General features: G+C 39.1%; 1 protein-coding gene across 1 annotated transcript in view; it reads left to right on the plus strand.

Moving 5' to 3' along the window:
• Nucleotides 1-226: 226 nt before the first annotated feature.
• The window catches only part of NFIA (nuclear factor I A), a 393,295-nt gene continuing 378,946 nt past the window's right edge, over nt 227-14,575 (plus strand). The window contains exons 1-2 of the mRNA XM_007464277.1: nt 227-253; nt 5,787-6,318. Of these exons, the coding sequence (XP_007464339.1) occupies nt 227-253; nt 5,787-6,318 (559 nt within the window). The remainder of the gene's footprint in view (nt 254-5,786; nt 6,319-14,575) is intronic.

The raw sequence follows: 14,575 nt of genomic DNA on the forward strand, positions 1-14,575 counted from the left end.
AAACTCTAGGCGGGGTTAAAGTTCAGCTCATGGAGCGGCAATAGCGCTGGCTGGCTGCAGTTGAGCCGAGTTGGAAATGTGAACGCAAGAAGCAGGCTTGATTTTTTTTTCTCCCCCCTTCTCTCTCTCTCCTCCTCTCTCCCTCTTTCTCCTTTCTCACCCGCACTCACGCACACCTCCAAACCGCATACCCAGACGCACACGCACACCCCACCGCCGGGCAGTGATGTATTCTCCGCTCTGTCTCACCCAGGTAAGCAGCTGTTTGGATGCGGAGGGGCTGTGGGGGTCGGAGTGGCGGGGGCCGACCTGGAGCCGGGCCGGGGGTGCCGGGGACCCCGGCGCCAGCAGGGCCCGGGACATGTGTCTCGGGGTGTGCCCGTGTCTGCGCGTGTTTCGGTGTGTGTGTGTGTGTGTGTGTGTGCGCGTATGCTCGTGGAGGGGTGGTGGTGGAGAAATACAGCTTTAAGAAAGTAACTTTGTTTCCATGCGGGTGTATTCCTCTTGCACGGCCATTTGTGTGGGCACATGGCTAATGGCGCCCTCTTATTAATGCGTTAATTAATATCGGGGCGATTGACTGCGGAACGGCGGTGTTTTCGGACGCCCCGCACGTGTTTCGGCAGGGTTGCAGCCCATGACACGCTGAAATCTGGACTCAGCGTTTCTGCAGGCGCGAGGCCGGTTTCTGTAGTTAACGCGGCGCCCGGGGAGGGGGCCGCCGACGGAGCCCCCAGCACGCCCCGCACTCTCGGGGCCGCTGCACCCCTGGCTGCGGGAGAACTCGGGTCCCCGCGCCCGCTGCCCGCCCGCTGAGCCCGCGTCGCAGCAGCCTCCCCAAACTCTTACTTTTGTTTATTGTTTGTCAGCCTTTGGGGTCCGGCCGCGGGAGGGACGCGGGCCGGGGCCCCGGGCCCCCGCCGGGACAGCGCCCCTTGGGCATGGGCGGGCGGCGGCGAGCCGGTCCCGGGGCTCGGCGGAGCGGAGCTCTGACGGCTCCCGGCCCGCGGCCTGACGGCCGCTCTGGCCTATCCCCGCCCCGGCGCCTCCTTAAAGCGACCGCGCAGCCCGCGCGCGCCCTGGTCGCCCGGCGCGCCGCACATTCCTTATAATGCAACAGCGGCTGCTAAAAATAGAGCGCCGCCGCCGTGGGCGCAGCGGGGGCCGGGCCCGGCGCCGCGACCCTGACACCCCGCGGGCCCCAGATTCCCAGGACGCGCGGCCCGATGCTCAGGCCATCCGCGCCGAGCGCCCCGGACCCGGCAGGGCGAGCGGACCCGGCCACGGAACCCCGCCGCCGCCGCCGCCGCCGCCGCCGCCGCCTCCTCCTCCTCCTCCTCCTCCTCCTCCCGCTGCTGCCGCGCGACTCGGGCCGCCCCGCGCACAGGACGGGGGCAACTTTTCCCTCCGACCTAACTCGGAGCGTGGGTCTCTCTCGCCCCAGCGCCTCTCCTTTCCATGCCCTTCCTTTCCATCCCTCCCTTGTCTGCACCACCCCCAGGCAAAATATTGCTACTTCATGGCCCCAAGTTTGGTCCCTTTTGAATATATTATTTATTTTCTTTGAGTAAAAGGCATGAAGCTAAAGTGATTTTGCGCTAAAATTTTTTTGAAGAAAAGTGTGAGCCTTCATACTGTTTTGGTACATTGCGATCTGACCATTAATCACCTAGATGAAGTTTGTATGCTTCATATAAAATGTTTATTCACCACTCCCTTCAAAAACCTGCTACCACCTCTTGCTTTCATTTAGCAGGAGATAACGGTTTAACCGGAATACTTTCTGGAAGACTAAAAAGTATCCATAGTTTCTTCTCTCCTTTCTAGTTTCTGGATTTATTTCCCACATGACATGCCTTCTTATTGCAGTATCTAACAGTCATCTACCGGCTATTTGATCTCAGAAAACTCTTAAATGCATCTTCTATGTTGAAATGGTCTGTTTGGGATTTAGGCCTAGCATTAATAATGGATGACAGTTGCTTTTAGTTATTGTAAAAGTTTTTTATTTTTCCCTAACCAACTTCCAAAGTTCCTATTTTAGTAAGTCGTGGAAGTATGGAATGAAACTTTTCCAACCAGTTTTGGCAAGGTTCACAATTGCATATGGATAAGATGCAAAGTGTAAGATAATTTGAATGAGTTATGACTACAGTGAAAATGCTGAGATTCAAAGGCTGAAGTTCTAGCTGGCAAAAGTTTGCAACACGTAGAACTGGTAGATAATACCAGTGTGCTGCCCTAGTGGGGAAGGACCTTAGCAGACACATTAGCGTCTTTGCCAGTGAGCTCTCAATAGATAAATTTGTATTTTGGGATGGTTGCATACATGAGGATACCTGTGTACCCATGCAGGCCCAGGGCATAGTCAGGTATTTAACAAAGTTGGATTCTTTTGGTTCATGAGCTATTATCACATTAAGAACGTTTTTTTTTTTTTTTAAAACCTATTTGGCAGTGACATTTAGTAGGCCTTCTTCTGGAAACACCACTAAGAGAAACGCTTACTTAGTGTAACAGTTTGTAAAGAAAATGTACACTAAATAGTGAATGAGGGCCATATATTTTATGAGTTCTTCTTTTAGAAATTGATTCACAATTTATTTAACTTGCCGGAATATTTATAAAGCGTTAGAGCCAGTTTTAAGGAGAAAAACGTAGGTAGTTTATTGGTCATTAAAGAAAGTCCAGTAAAGCGCAGTGATAAAAATTACTCTAAATGAAAGAATAAAATCCATATATGTGTGCAATTTTTAAAAACTTTATCAGGAAAATTCCAGACATCGTATTTTAATGTGGACACATCTTAAGCAAATCATGTACCTGGTCATAGAATGGTAACAGTAGAAATTTATAGGTGAGCCTTTGAAAGAGGTAGTTCCAAAAATACCAGCATTCCGTGGTTCCGAAACTTGGCTTACTTACAAACAGATGAACGTTGAAGATGCTGATTCAAAGTCCTACCACTTTTGAAACAGGTTTTCAGGTTTGTTTTTATTGGTGGCCCATAACTTTCTCACTGAGTACATACGTAAAATATTCTTTGTTTTCTCTTGAATATTTTGAAATATTATATAGCTTTTGGCGATATGTGCAACAACATGCTTTATAAGGGCATACTGTTTTGTTTTTAAACTAATATATGCTGTGCCTGGGCATTTCCTGCAAGTGAATGATGTTCTTTAGTTTTGATGTTCTGGAATATTTCTAATTGTGCATTGAGAAATATAACTAGCACTTTCCTTGTGTACGTGAGTAAGAGTCATACAAAATATTGTGCACTTTTATTGGCACATTCTTAAAACCTTTGGGGAGTAATAACTTGTAAATACTTTTGATGTAAAACTGGTAACTTAGATTATTCTTAATGATTAGTTGAGATAGTTGGCCTCATTTAAGGATTTTTATGATGAGATATATGGGCAGTTGGTTGGCAGGTAAACAAAATCCTTTTGAACACGAATGCACGCAGTTCGCAGTTCTCTGAGAAGCATATTGGGAGTATCTTCGAACACTTAAATGTCACATTAGAAGGTTTATTTTAAATGTTTATCATCATTAATAAAGCTCTTTAATAAGGCAAGGTTTTGACATAAATATGAATTGTTTGGAGCTAAGTTATTCTTTGCATTTTAAAATGGGGCTGAGACTTTAAAATGAAATCCTCATTTTGGTGAAAGCTCACTTTGTAGTTAAGGTAGACTCCGGGCGTTCTTTGCATAATTCCACAGAGCCTTGGTCCCTAGCATGTCTTGTGTATATAAGAAAATCAGTCAATGTGAAGGACTGTTTCAAACCCCAAATTTATGTATTTTAGAGCATTTCAAGGATGAGCTCAGAATTTAGTAATGTTTAAATGCTTTGCAGTTTGGCGTATACCTTATAGATAAACTGTGACTTGAAAAATGCTCCCCCCACCCCGTTTCTCTCTTCTAAAGTACGGCAATAGGAAAGATTCTCAAACATCAGAAATTTTAAAGTGCTAATGGTGTATGGGGAAGAATAATAGAATTCTTGTATTTTTCTCTGTTTTTTTCTCCACTTAAAGAATGCACATGTGTTGTGAAAGCTGACTTCTCTTTTGGATTCTTTTATTGAAAAAGAGCAGTTTTCAAACCTAAACTTGAAATACGGAGCCTGAAATTTGTTGAGAGAGGAAAAAAAAAATGTTGATTATTGAAATGATTTAGTGTGTATTATATTAATGTAACCTTACTTTTAAAAAAAGTCATATGTAGTGTTTAAGTGATTGATTATAACTTACAATATTTTAACAGGCTTGATTGTTAAAGTATTTCACCAGTTTTAAGCACTCAGTTTATATTTGAACGTTTAAAAATTAATAATTGCTTTAATAGTAATAATATTTTGGACATTACAGTTACTTGTGCCTCCAAAATATATTTAGATGGATATTACAAACCAAAAAAGAATGCATTTTATATTTGTCTGTCCTACACCCTTTTAAAAAAAGTCATCAAATATCTCTTTGGTTTTCTTATCCTCATTTATTTGAAAGTAAATAATTTATCTTTTGGGGGGAGGGTTGTGCGGTGGAGAGAAGTTAAGATTAGTAAGATTACTGTGGGTTGGTTAATCAAAAGTTAGATGTACTGAGAAAGCTTTGTGGAGTTACTGTTTAATTTTCCTTTAATTTTATATTTCTACTTCCTAAGAAAATGTCAAGTAAAAGAATCAAGCATTTTCCATAAAACAGTAAGAAAAATTTAAATGTTTTAAATTCAATTTTATTTTCAAATTACTTGGATTTTAAGAGGCAACCATGAGGGTTTTCCGGGAGTCTCGTAAACATTGAATATACCAGGTTCCCTGTTTCTCTGTGAGAAAAAGCCTGAAATATTATTTTCAAAATTTGAATGAGTATTCTGTTTTTTCGGAATGATTATTACTGAAGGTATTTCACAATCAGATCAGTAAATTGAATGTGTTCAGTTGCAGCCGTGTTGTCACAGTGACGCATTCTTTACTATCTGGCTTGTACGCTTTTCTTTGTTTTTTTTTTTTTCCTTTTTCCCCCGTTTTGTTTCATTTCTATAATATCAGCAATTATGTCTTGAACATAGATCTTTTACTTTAGTCCGGTGAATATCAAATCCATCTCTTCTTTTGTATATGGACCTGCCAAATTTTTCTAAGTTTTTGACTAAAAAAAATTGTGTGTAACTAATACTTAGAAAGGAATTAGATGTTACCAAAATGACTAAGAAACAGATCAGAGTCTACATCAGAGTCTACTTTTAGAGGGGAAAGTCTTTGTTTCCATTGATCGTAGAGATGATTTTTGCTCCTAGACTTCCATAAACATTGACTGGCATCTAAATGTTTAGGATTTGCCAATCTGGCCGCCGAGCCCTGGCTGTACTACAAGTAGTGAGGTCAAGGCTGGAGCAAAATTAGATATGCCTTCCTTGAAATAGGGTTAAGATTATATGTTGTTATAAACATTTCGATAAACTTCACTTACTGTCTAAAGAATCTGGGACCTAGGCCCGACAATAGAACCTGGTACACTTCCGTGAACATAAAACATTTTTTACTTTTTAACGGTTTTCTTCTTTAAGATTGTGAGACATGATACCGATGATTTTTTATTTCCCCCTCTTGGACTTCCCATAGGGATCCCATGTATGATTTTGGTAACATAATGCTTGAATCAAATTTCAAGTGAAATAAGGATATATTTTTTTAAAGGTAAACACCTGAAGAAGTGTTGTTGCCTTTTGTTTTCATTATAGTTATATTTTTGTCTTCATTCATTTCCTCAGGATGAATTTCATCCTTTCATCGAAGCACTTCTGCCCCACGTCCGAGCCTTCGCCTACACATGGTTCAACCTGCAGGCCCGAAAACGAAAATACTTCAAAAAACATGAAAAGCGTATGTCAAAAGAAGAAGAGAGAGCCGTGAAGGATGAGTTGCTAAGTGAAAAACCAGAGGTCAAGCAGAAGTGGGCATCTCGACTTCTGGCCAAGTTGCGGAAAGATATCCGACCTGAGTACCGAGAGGATTTTGTTCTTACAGTCACAGGGAAAAAGCCTCCGTGTTGTGTTCTTTCCAACCCAGACCAGAAAGGCAAGATGCGAAGAATTGACTGCCTCCGCCAGGCAGATAAAGTCTGGAGGTTGGACCTTGTTATGGTGATTTTATTTAAAGGTATTCCGCTTGAAAGTACTGATGGCGAGCGCCTTGTAAAGTCCCCGCAGTGCTCTAATCCAGGGCTCTGTGTCCAGCCCCATCACATAGGGGTTTCTGTTAAGGAACTCGATTTATATTTGGCATACTTTGTGCATGCAGCAGGTAAGTGCAATGGTGAAAAGTCGGTCCACTTTCTCGCGTGTGCTTTTTTTCCTGATGAACTCTGTATGTGCTGGGCCATTCCTGAGCTCCCTACGGCAGGCCACGTCCACATGGATGGTGTGGTATCCAAGGTAGACCAACATCAGAGTAGCCAGATCCTCCATTGTTTGAGGTTCCACCTTCATTCAGGTGGAAAAGCATAGCTTGGAGAGCATTCTCGCTACGTTTAGTTCTTTTGTCAAGTAGTGTTATCAGAGGTGTTGGTAGTCAGTTATGGGATATGTTTAAATCACATTTTTTGATGAGGGGTGAGAGAAGCCTCATAAAAACCCTTGTAAGAAAGAGTCTATTTTAACTGGCAAGTGATCTAGTTAAAAAGCGTTTAGTTTGGTAGTGAGGCAATATTTTTAGTTGCTTTTCTTCTGGGAGTGTTTTTATCTACTGGGGTCTCTTGAACCCCCTGCTAATTAAGAAGAGGTTGGAGGTAAGATTGCTATCAAATCGCTGATCATTTATGAAGGAAAAAGAAATCACACTAGTACAAACTTAGTAGCTTTGTATTAGGAATGCTTAGTGTTGTTTACAATAGCTAAAGGAAAAAACAAACCAATTCTTTAAGTAATTGATGGAAAGATTAATCTTAAAAGTAACCAAACTTGTATAGTGCATGAGCACATTGAGAAATAGATATTGATAATTGATTTGGTGAGTTGCTTGATTTGTAATAAAATTCTTTATTGTTCCAAGACTGTTTTCAAGGCATGCTTTACCTGTGCATATTACAGCATGTAGAATAGCATTCAGGATAAAACTGTTGAGGACTGGATAAAATAATGCATTTTTACTTTGTTCCTCTCATCTTGTTTTAGACAAAAGGCTCATTGTGTTACGTGAAAGCTCAGGTCTTGTGAAACTTGTTGACTTTTTATATGTACATATCGGTCTTGCTAGATTACCTTCATGGCAGTTACTTGAGCCAGATGGAAGAAAGAAGGTTGTGGAATCCTACCAGTAGGTTGTTTTGGGGTTCATGTATTTTTTTTCATAAAGGACAGAGAAGATGTTACCTGTAAAAGCGATACTCCATTGTTTTGCAAAACATTTTCAATTCTAAAAATATGAGCTCTTAGAAGTCATCTGATATCCTATTCTGTATTATTTTTCTCAATATATGTTTTAGAAAGAGAACTTTTGTTATCCCTCCGTCCTTACATAAGAAACTGGAGAAATTTACTTTGCAAGCATGTCACATCATCATTTGCATTCTGTTGGCAGGGGATAAATGAGTATTTTAGAGGATGTGATCTGTAAGTGTTTCAAATATTTGGGTTTTTGAAAATGTATACTTAATTATAAGAAGTGCCTGTTGCTTTAGCCAGTTCTGGGTAGCGAAAACGAAAAGGCAGCACCTTTCAGATGACCTCTGAACAGGAACGAGTGGCCCTTTCTTAACCCCCTGTTAACCCTATTGTTGTTACTTTTTTTTGTCTATTGAAAAAGCAGAGTTAAAATTTTTTCAAAATTTATTTGCATATATAAGTGGAGAATCTACTAGGACAAGGTGCAAAAAAAGTTGTGGGTATTATATGCTTTGGGGGAGCACTCTCTAAAAATCTTGTGTTTCATCTCTTTGATATTTGGAGAAGTAAATAACATAATAAATGCTCTAATGGACCAATATAAGAAATTGCAGGTGTCATTGGGTGATGCCCATCATGGTAGGTGCTTCCTTACAAGGTAACATCAAAGCGAAATACCTGTTATGCGTTTATTGGCGTGAGCAGCATCTCTTCTAATTTTTAGATGTGAACGTTTCCCTTAGATTCACAGAGACACGGCCTTCCTCGCTCTCGCCATTTCACGTTGGATTCACTCTCGCTATTGACAGTTTGTGCCTGTGCTGTGGCTCCAGATCCCTTGAGCCATCATAGTTGCTGGTGGTTTCAATGACCTGAAGGGTGATGTTGGTAAAATGGCAGGTAGACTGTTGCTTAGGAGAGTTAGCATCCTTATTGCTTATGAAAGATTTATTGCCAGCACTGTGGATCAGACTACCTTTCGGTTCGCTTTTCCTGCGCCTCCCAGAATCCCTCGGTCGGCTGAACGGTGGCCAAGTACAGGCCATTGGCTCTCCCTGCGCAGCCGTGGCGCCTCTGTGCGCACCAGGATGGGTCTGAGGGATGCTCAAGGCCTTTTGTCTGAAAATATCTCACATGTGATTTAAGAGATTTAGAGACCTGTTATTTGTGGAAGGGAAGCTGCCAATACAAATAGGAGGTAGATCGGTCAACTCACATACAACTGATTTGACAAGCATCTGTTATAATGCTGAAGATTTGTAAACACTAAACAATGTTTTTACCTCCTTAAAAGTTTTGAGAACTTGCCAGTATTGGCAGGAGGCAGAGACTCTGAAATGTGCTTCAAGAAACATGCCAAAACCATTGTGGCCTTTTCACCTATGGTCTTTTTTTCCCCTCTCTTTCTTTTACATGTATTTTTTTCCCTTCCAAAATGCCATTTTTCCCCCTTGATGGCCACAGGAAGATCCTTTTTTTTCTTTCTAAAAATGCATATAATAATTATTGCTTCGTGCCTCGGCCTCTTCTTGGGAAGGAAGTTGAAATCTTAGAACGCACATGTAAATACTGGAAGTTACTGCAGAATCAATTGTTTTTTAAAAGCGGAGGTGATTTTTCTAAGACTTATTGAGACGCTAAAATACAGTACATAAACTGCATTCCTTTTTCTTCTCCTCTAAATCCAGGGGCATTAGAACTGTGTGAATTTTGTGGCTGATAACCAGTAACAAGTGTAATGAAATCGGAGTGATTCCATAAGCCTGAGAATTTCATCTCATTAAAAGTATAAAAGAGTAAAACCATTTTATGCCTTTAATTTGGTCTCTCTTTGAGTCGTTCTTCCCATGTATCATATGACAACTTTGAGATATTATGGTATTGTGGTAAATGGTGTTCTTTGTGGGCGTGTAACAGTAAAGCTAATTTATGACCAGTCTTTACCAGATGATCTGTATCAGAATCTACAATATACCCGGCACGTGGCAAGGTCACAATTTAAGTTGTTAAGGTCATAACCTTAGCCACCAGGCATTTGACCTTTTAGATAAAGTTAACCTTTGTTCATTAGTAGGCACTCAACCGAGAACTTTCTGGAGAGTTTTTTTTTTTTTAACTGCTTCTGTATAACTTCTGGTAATGTAATCAGATTCTAGAAAGATTTTCAGTTGAGTTAGTTAAATTTTGTAAGAGGTTAGACTTTTTAAGGACTCATCTCTTGGATAGAGGTAGGTTGCTGTATCTAGGCCATAAAATGACTTTTTATAGTTGTTACCTGCTGCGGGTAGAATGAAAGCTGAGGTAGCCGTGTGGAGATGTTTAAAAACTAAAATTAAACAAATAGAATTATGTTTAATTCAATGAAGGCCTTTGCTAATTTTTGAGTGGCATTAGGCCCCAAAGCTAAATCACAGCATCTTCACTTTTTGCAGATGAGGAATTTTTTAAGATTGGAAGTATTTTTAGTTACCTTAAAATTCACTCTGAAAGACTAATACATGACCAGAATTTGTCAGGTAGTTGCTGTAATTGCTAATTAGCCAGGGACCGAGTGAATTGAACTTGTCCTAATGGTAGCAGGAGTACTTGTTAGTTTCAGGGTAGAAAGTGAACGCGTTTGTACAGTAGTGTTTTAGTTTAATAGTTACGGATTGCTTCCATGGTCTCGCCTTACTACCTTTACTTAGTGTTGCTCGGCAGGAACAGTAAAGGTCCCGTCGCTTACTGAAAGAGTTGCGGTGTCTGCAAAGCCTGGTGCCTGTCCTGGAAACCTGTCAGCGCTGTTACTGATGACCACATTACCTGTACCATATTGTTCACTTAATTATGCTGTCCTGAACGCTCATTTCAAATTATTTACATTACTGCTAGTTCTGCTCTGATAGGCCACGTATTATTCCATTTCAGCAAAGAGAGAGAGACTCCCATTCAGGTGCATTCTAGTTGTATTTTGGCTTCGTGATTGCCATTCCTTCATATAGTAATAGAGAAAGCCGTGATATGCAGATAGACCAGATGGTCATGTTGACAGATTGAGAATTCACTTCCTGCTGCTCCAGAGCAGGTGTAAGATTAGGAGTGTCTGTGTAGGAACGTGTGTGCGCTTCGTGTGCATGTGTGTGCACATCCAGGCTGCACACAGAGTGCTGGTTAGAGTAGGGGGAATGATTTCTTTTTTTTAAAACCTGGTACCTTAAATACAGTGTAACTATCTGTGTAAGGTTATCAGTGCATACAGAATAATAATTGTAAAAAAAGTTAAATTGATAATGTTAGATTGTTACAGTTTATAATTTTAGGCCAAATTAATTATGATAATTTTTTAAGTTTTAGGTAACTTACCATGTTAGTTTGTGGCAGGATTGTATATCTAAAATATATTCAATATATTCTGTTAATGGGGGCTTGTGTGTATGTGTGTTTACACTCAAATCTAAGACTATACATAATTGAATTAAACTTCTTCACTACCCTAATAAACTCCTTAGTAGAAAGTTGTGTAGTTAGTTTCTGTGATTTATAATAATAAAAAACCATTTTTGGAAAAAGAAGGGGTAAGGTTAATATACAGTGATATTTAATGAAGACAGTAAGTACCACCCTATCTCAAACTCTGACCTTAAACTAAAGGTGGATTTTGTGGCTGATTGATCTGCTGTAACTTATTGGTATATGCACACAGTTATAGAAAATGTCATTTATCTTTCTATTTATCTTTTAATTCTTTAAGGGAGATAGCACAAACAATCAACAAACTTGAGATTAAATATGGCTTTTATATCCTTGAGTATTTTCTACATAACTTGAAGATTGTAACAATATCCTCTATTTAGAACGTAGTAACAATATCCTTTACCTAGAATGTAGTGAGGAAGATGGAACTTGAAGGGTAGAGAGTGTAGAGGTATAGGGAGAAAGGGTGTTCTTGAGTAGAAGGGAGGTCAGCTCATTTATGGCTCAGAGGTTTGAGTGTTGGTAAGAAATTTCCCAATGCTGCTGGCTTGGATTTGCCTTGTCTGCTTTTCCACCCAGTGATGGATAGCATTAATTTGAACCTATTTAGGGCTAGTGTGGGAGAAACCACAGCCTTTGTTGTGGTCACTGGTATACACAGTAGGACTGGTTGTTTTACTTGGTTAAGGCCTCAAGCTGCTTCCAGAGGATGCAGAACAGCCTGTCGGTTTTTTAAAACTTGCACAGAAGCAGCAACAATTCTAATTGCTCACAAATGTTAATATAGATTATTGAAAACAATTTTGAGGTTAGAATAGAAGAAAAAACATAAAATACAGATTGCATTCATTGAATGTGCAAAACACCAGTTTGTTGTCATTTCAGCAGTTATTTCCCCATGGTCGTTTAGAGGTTAGATCTTGCTTTTAAATATATTATAAATTGTAAAGCCTTGGAAGGTGATGTCAGGGGAAGGAAGAAGAAGTCAGGTGGAAGAGGAAGAGAATGAATAAACTGACATACTTTGTTAAGAGAAACATAAAACCGTGAACTAAATGGCAAATGGAGATGCTCTAAAAAGTGTTTTGGTTTAAGTAAGGACTGTAAAAGGATCCCAAGCAGCAAGATATCTAGTGGAGAATTTTATAATCCATCTCACCACCATTTTTGCATAGTATGCTTCAGACTAAGAGACCTATTGGGGGCTTTGGAGTTTCTATTTAGATTGTTAGAAAGAAAAGTTTTGTAAAAATTCTTTGTAGGGTTTAGGGGTCTAGTTAGGGACACTGTGGCATGCATAAACTTGGAAAAGGGGCTATTGAGATATTCATTATTATTACCATTTTGCTTTTTAAGGGGTAACCTACAGTGTTGTCAACATTTTAGCTCTCTCCCGCCAAGGCAACTGTAAGATAGAAATGATTGATCCAAACTTTGGTGTCCCTGCACTTATCAGAATTCTCCAGCTGCTGCTAAGATAGAAATGGCTTTTTCCCTAGGCATTTCCTAAAATATTAGAAAACAGTGCGCCATGTTTTGGTATGATAATTCCACAGGGTAAAAGTATATTTTATCTAATGGAATTAGTCTTCTTATTAATACTTTAGTGAAGTAAACATGGCTTATGAGCCAAAGGAATAATTCCACAAATGACAGATTGCTGCTACTTTGTAGCAGAGGATATTTTTGCTTTTCTGTTTGTGAGAGACACTAAATGAGATAAGATTGAGAGAAATAAGTTCATTTGTGTTATGTATTTTGGCGAGTGTTGTTCTGTGGTATATTGCTAAATCTCAATCTCAGAAATGATCAGGATGATCATAATAACTGGAGTTTGAAGTGGAATAGCTTTAATGTTTTTTGAGAACTTTAAACTATTTGTCTTAAACTCTTTGTCTTCATGTCTTACACATATTTTCCTAGTGGTAAATTTTGGACCTAAATCGATTGAGAGTAGAGAGAAGGAGATGGATGGAAGAAAGGAAGGAAGGAAGGCAGGCAGCCAGACAAATAACTTTTACTGTCTATTTTGCAGCAAGTACAGTCCTAAGTTTTGCCATACATTGTAGCTTTCTTTTATTTTTTTTCTTTAACTTCACAGTATTGTAAATAAGTAATGCACTGTCCATTTGGACAGGTGAAAATCAAGTCTCAGAGGTGCCAAGGGATTTGTGCAGAGCAAGATTAAACCCAGGCCTCCTGATTCCATATCCTATGCTTTTAAAAACAAAATTCAGATCCATTCTATATCCCTCTCTATATCCTGTTGTCTGGCGTTGGATGTCACTTAAGTGGTATCACACACCCACCTTGAGTCAAAGGGGAAATAAAAAGTCAAAATCCAAACCTTTCCCACGGAGATATTTTACTGTGGAGTTTGGTTTTAGCCGCAGAATGAAGCCACACTTGGTTAGAAGAGGGAGAAATGGTCTCATGCTTGTTAGTGTTGGGGTCAAAAATCTGGAATGACTTGTTCTTTCTTGTTTTTAGAATGTAGAAGTTTAGTGAATAGAAGCATTATAACACAGGTTTCAGAATTTTGTTTTGTAAGATGAAGTTAGATGAATTGGTTCTAGATGCTTTGGTCAGCCATTGAGAATTAAAGCAAGCATTATTTTAAAAATCAGAATTGCATGTAATATTTTACTAGGTAAATTTTTATGCATTTTAAAATATGCACAAGAGATATGTATTTCTAACGTCCTTTGATGATTAGATTTAAAAGTTTTAAATTTACTTTGTTTCCAAAAGTTCCTGTGATTATGGCTGTGTGTAATTATTTAAAAGAAAGCAAAAATGGAATTTTATTAGTTAAAAAATTGTTTTTTAACTTAAAAGACAAAGGTAGAAAATTGAAAATAGGGAAAAGTTTCATTTTAACGCCCTTAAATGACTAATTGATTTATTGATGGATTTATTTAATGCCCTTATTTTCACTTCTTTAAACTTCGGCAAGATTAGTTCTTAATGACTTTAGTGCAGAAGTTCAAAGCCTCACTCAACATGAATTTTATAACTGTAAATAGAAAAAAGATTATAATTATAACATACTACATCTATTCATTTTATGTATGAATTCTTCTAGTGTTTATTTTTTAAAAAAGCTGCTGAACTGAACTTACATTGAATAAAATAGAAATGTGACTTTCTTTTTAAGTTTCTTTTTTTTTTTAGAAATGCTAATAAATCTAAAAGTTAGGGTGTGGAATGTCAGTCACCCCAGAAAGGGAAAACTGAGGTGTGTGATAAAAGTGATTAAATTGGAAACAAAAGAGGATTGCAATAAAAAAAAAAATAGGACTCACACCCCATTGTCCTCTCCATCAGGTTCCATACTGCCTACCTTTGATGTCTCTGATGAGTGTTTCTGGTGGTCCCAATAGCTTATGAGTTTCCAAACAGAAACAATTTTCGGAGCATATATATTGATGTAAATATTTTAATGGCTATTTTTGAAATATTCTATGGGTTATAAAAGCCAGATGAAATAAAAGTAGCAATAAAACGTATTTTAAAAATGAATAAGATTTAACAACTTGTATGTATGTCTGTGTAGCATCTGCCATTGTCAGGCTGTTGTCTTTGTTGCTATGGTTTGGGTGATTTTATTTCCTTTTGTAATTTTGCCAGCCCGTGATTGGCTAATGCAACATGTTCACACTGTTGGGGAAGATGTATCTGTGGTGAGTTATATAGCTTTATCCGAGGGGTAATTTTTGGTAGGG

Source organism: Lipotes vexillifer, unplaced genomic scaffold (genome assembly GCF_000442215.2).
Source record: "Lipotes vexillifer unplaced genomic scaffold, Lipotes_vexillifer_v1.1 scaffold47, whole genome shotgun sequence".
NCBI classification, from domain to species: Eukaryota; Metazoa; Chordata; class Mammalia; order Artiodactyla; family Lipotidae; genus Lipotes; species Lipotes vexillifer.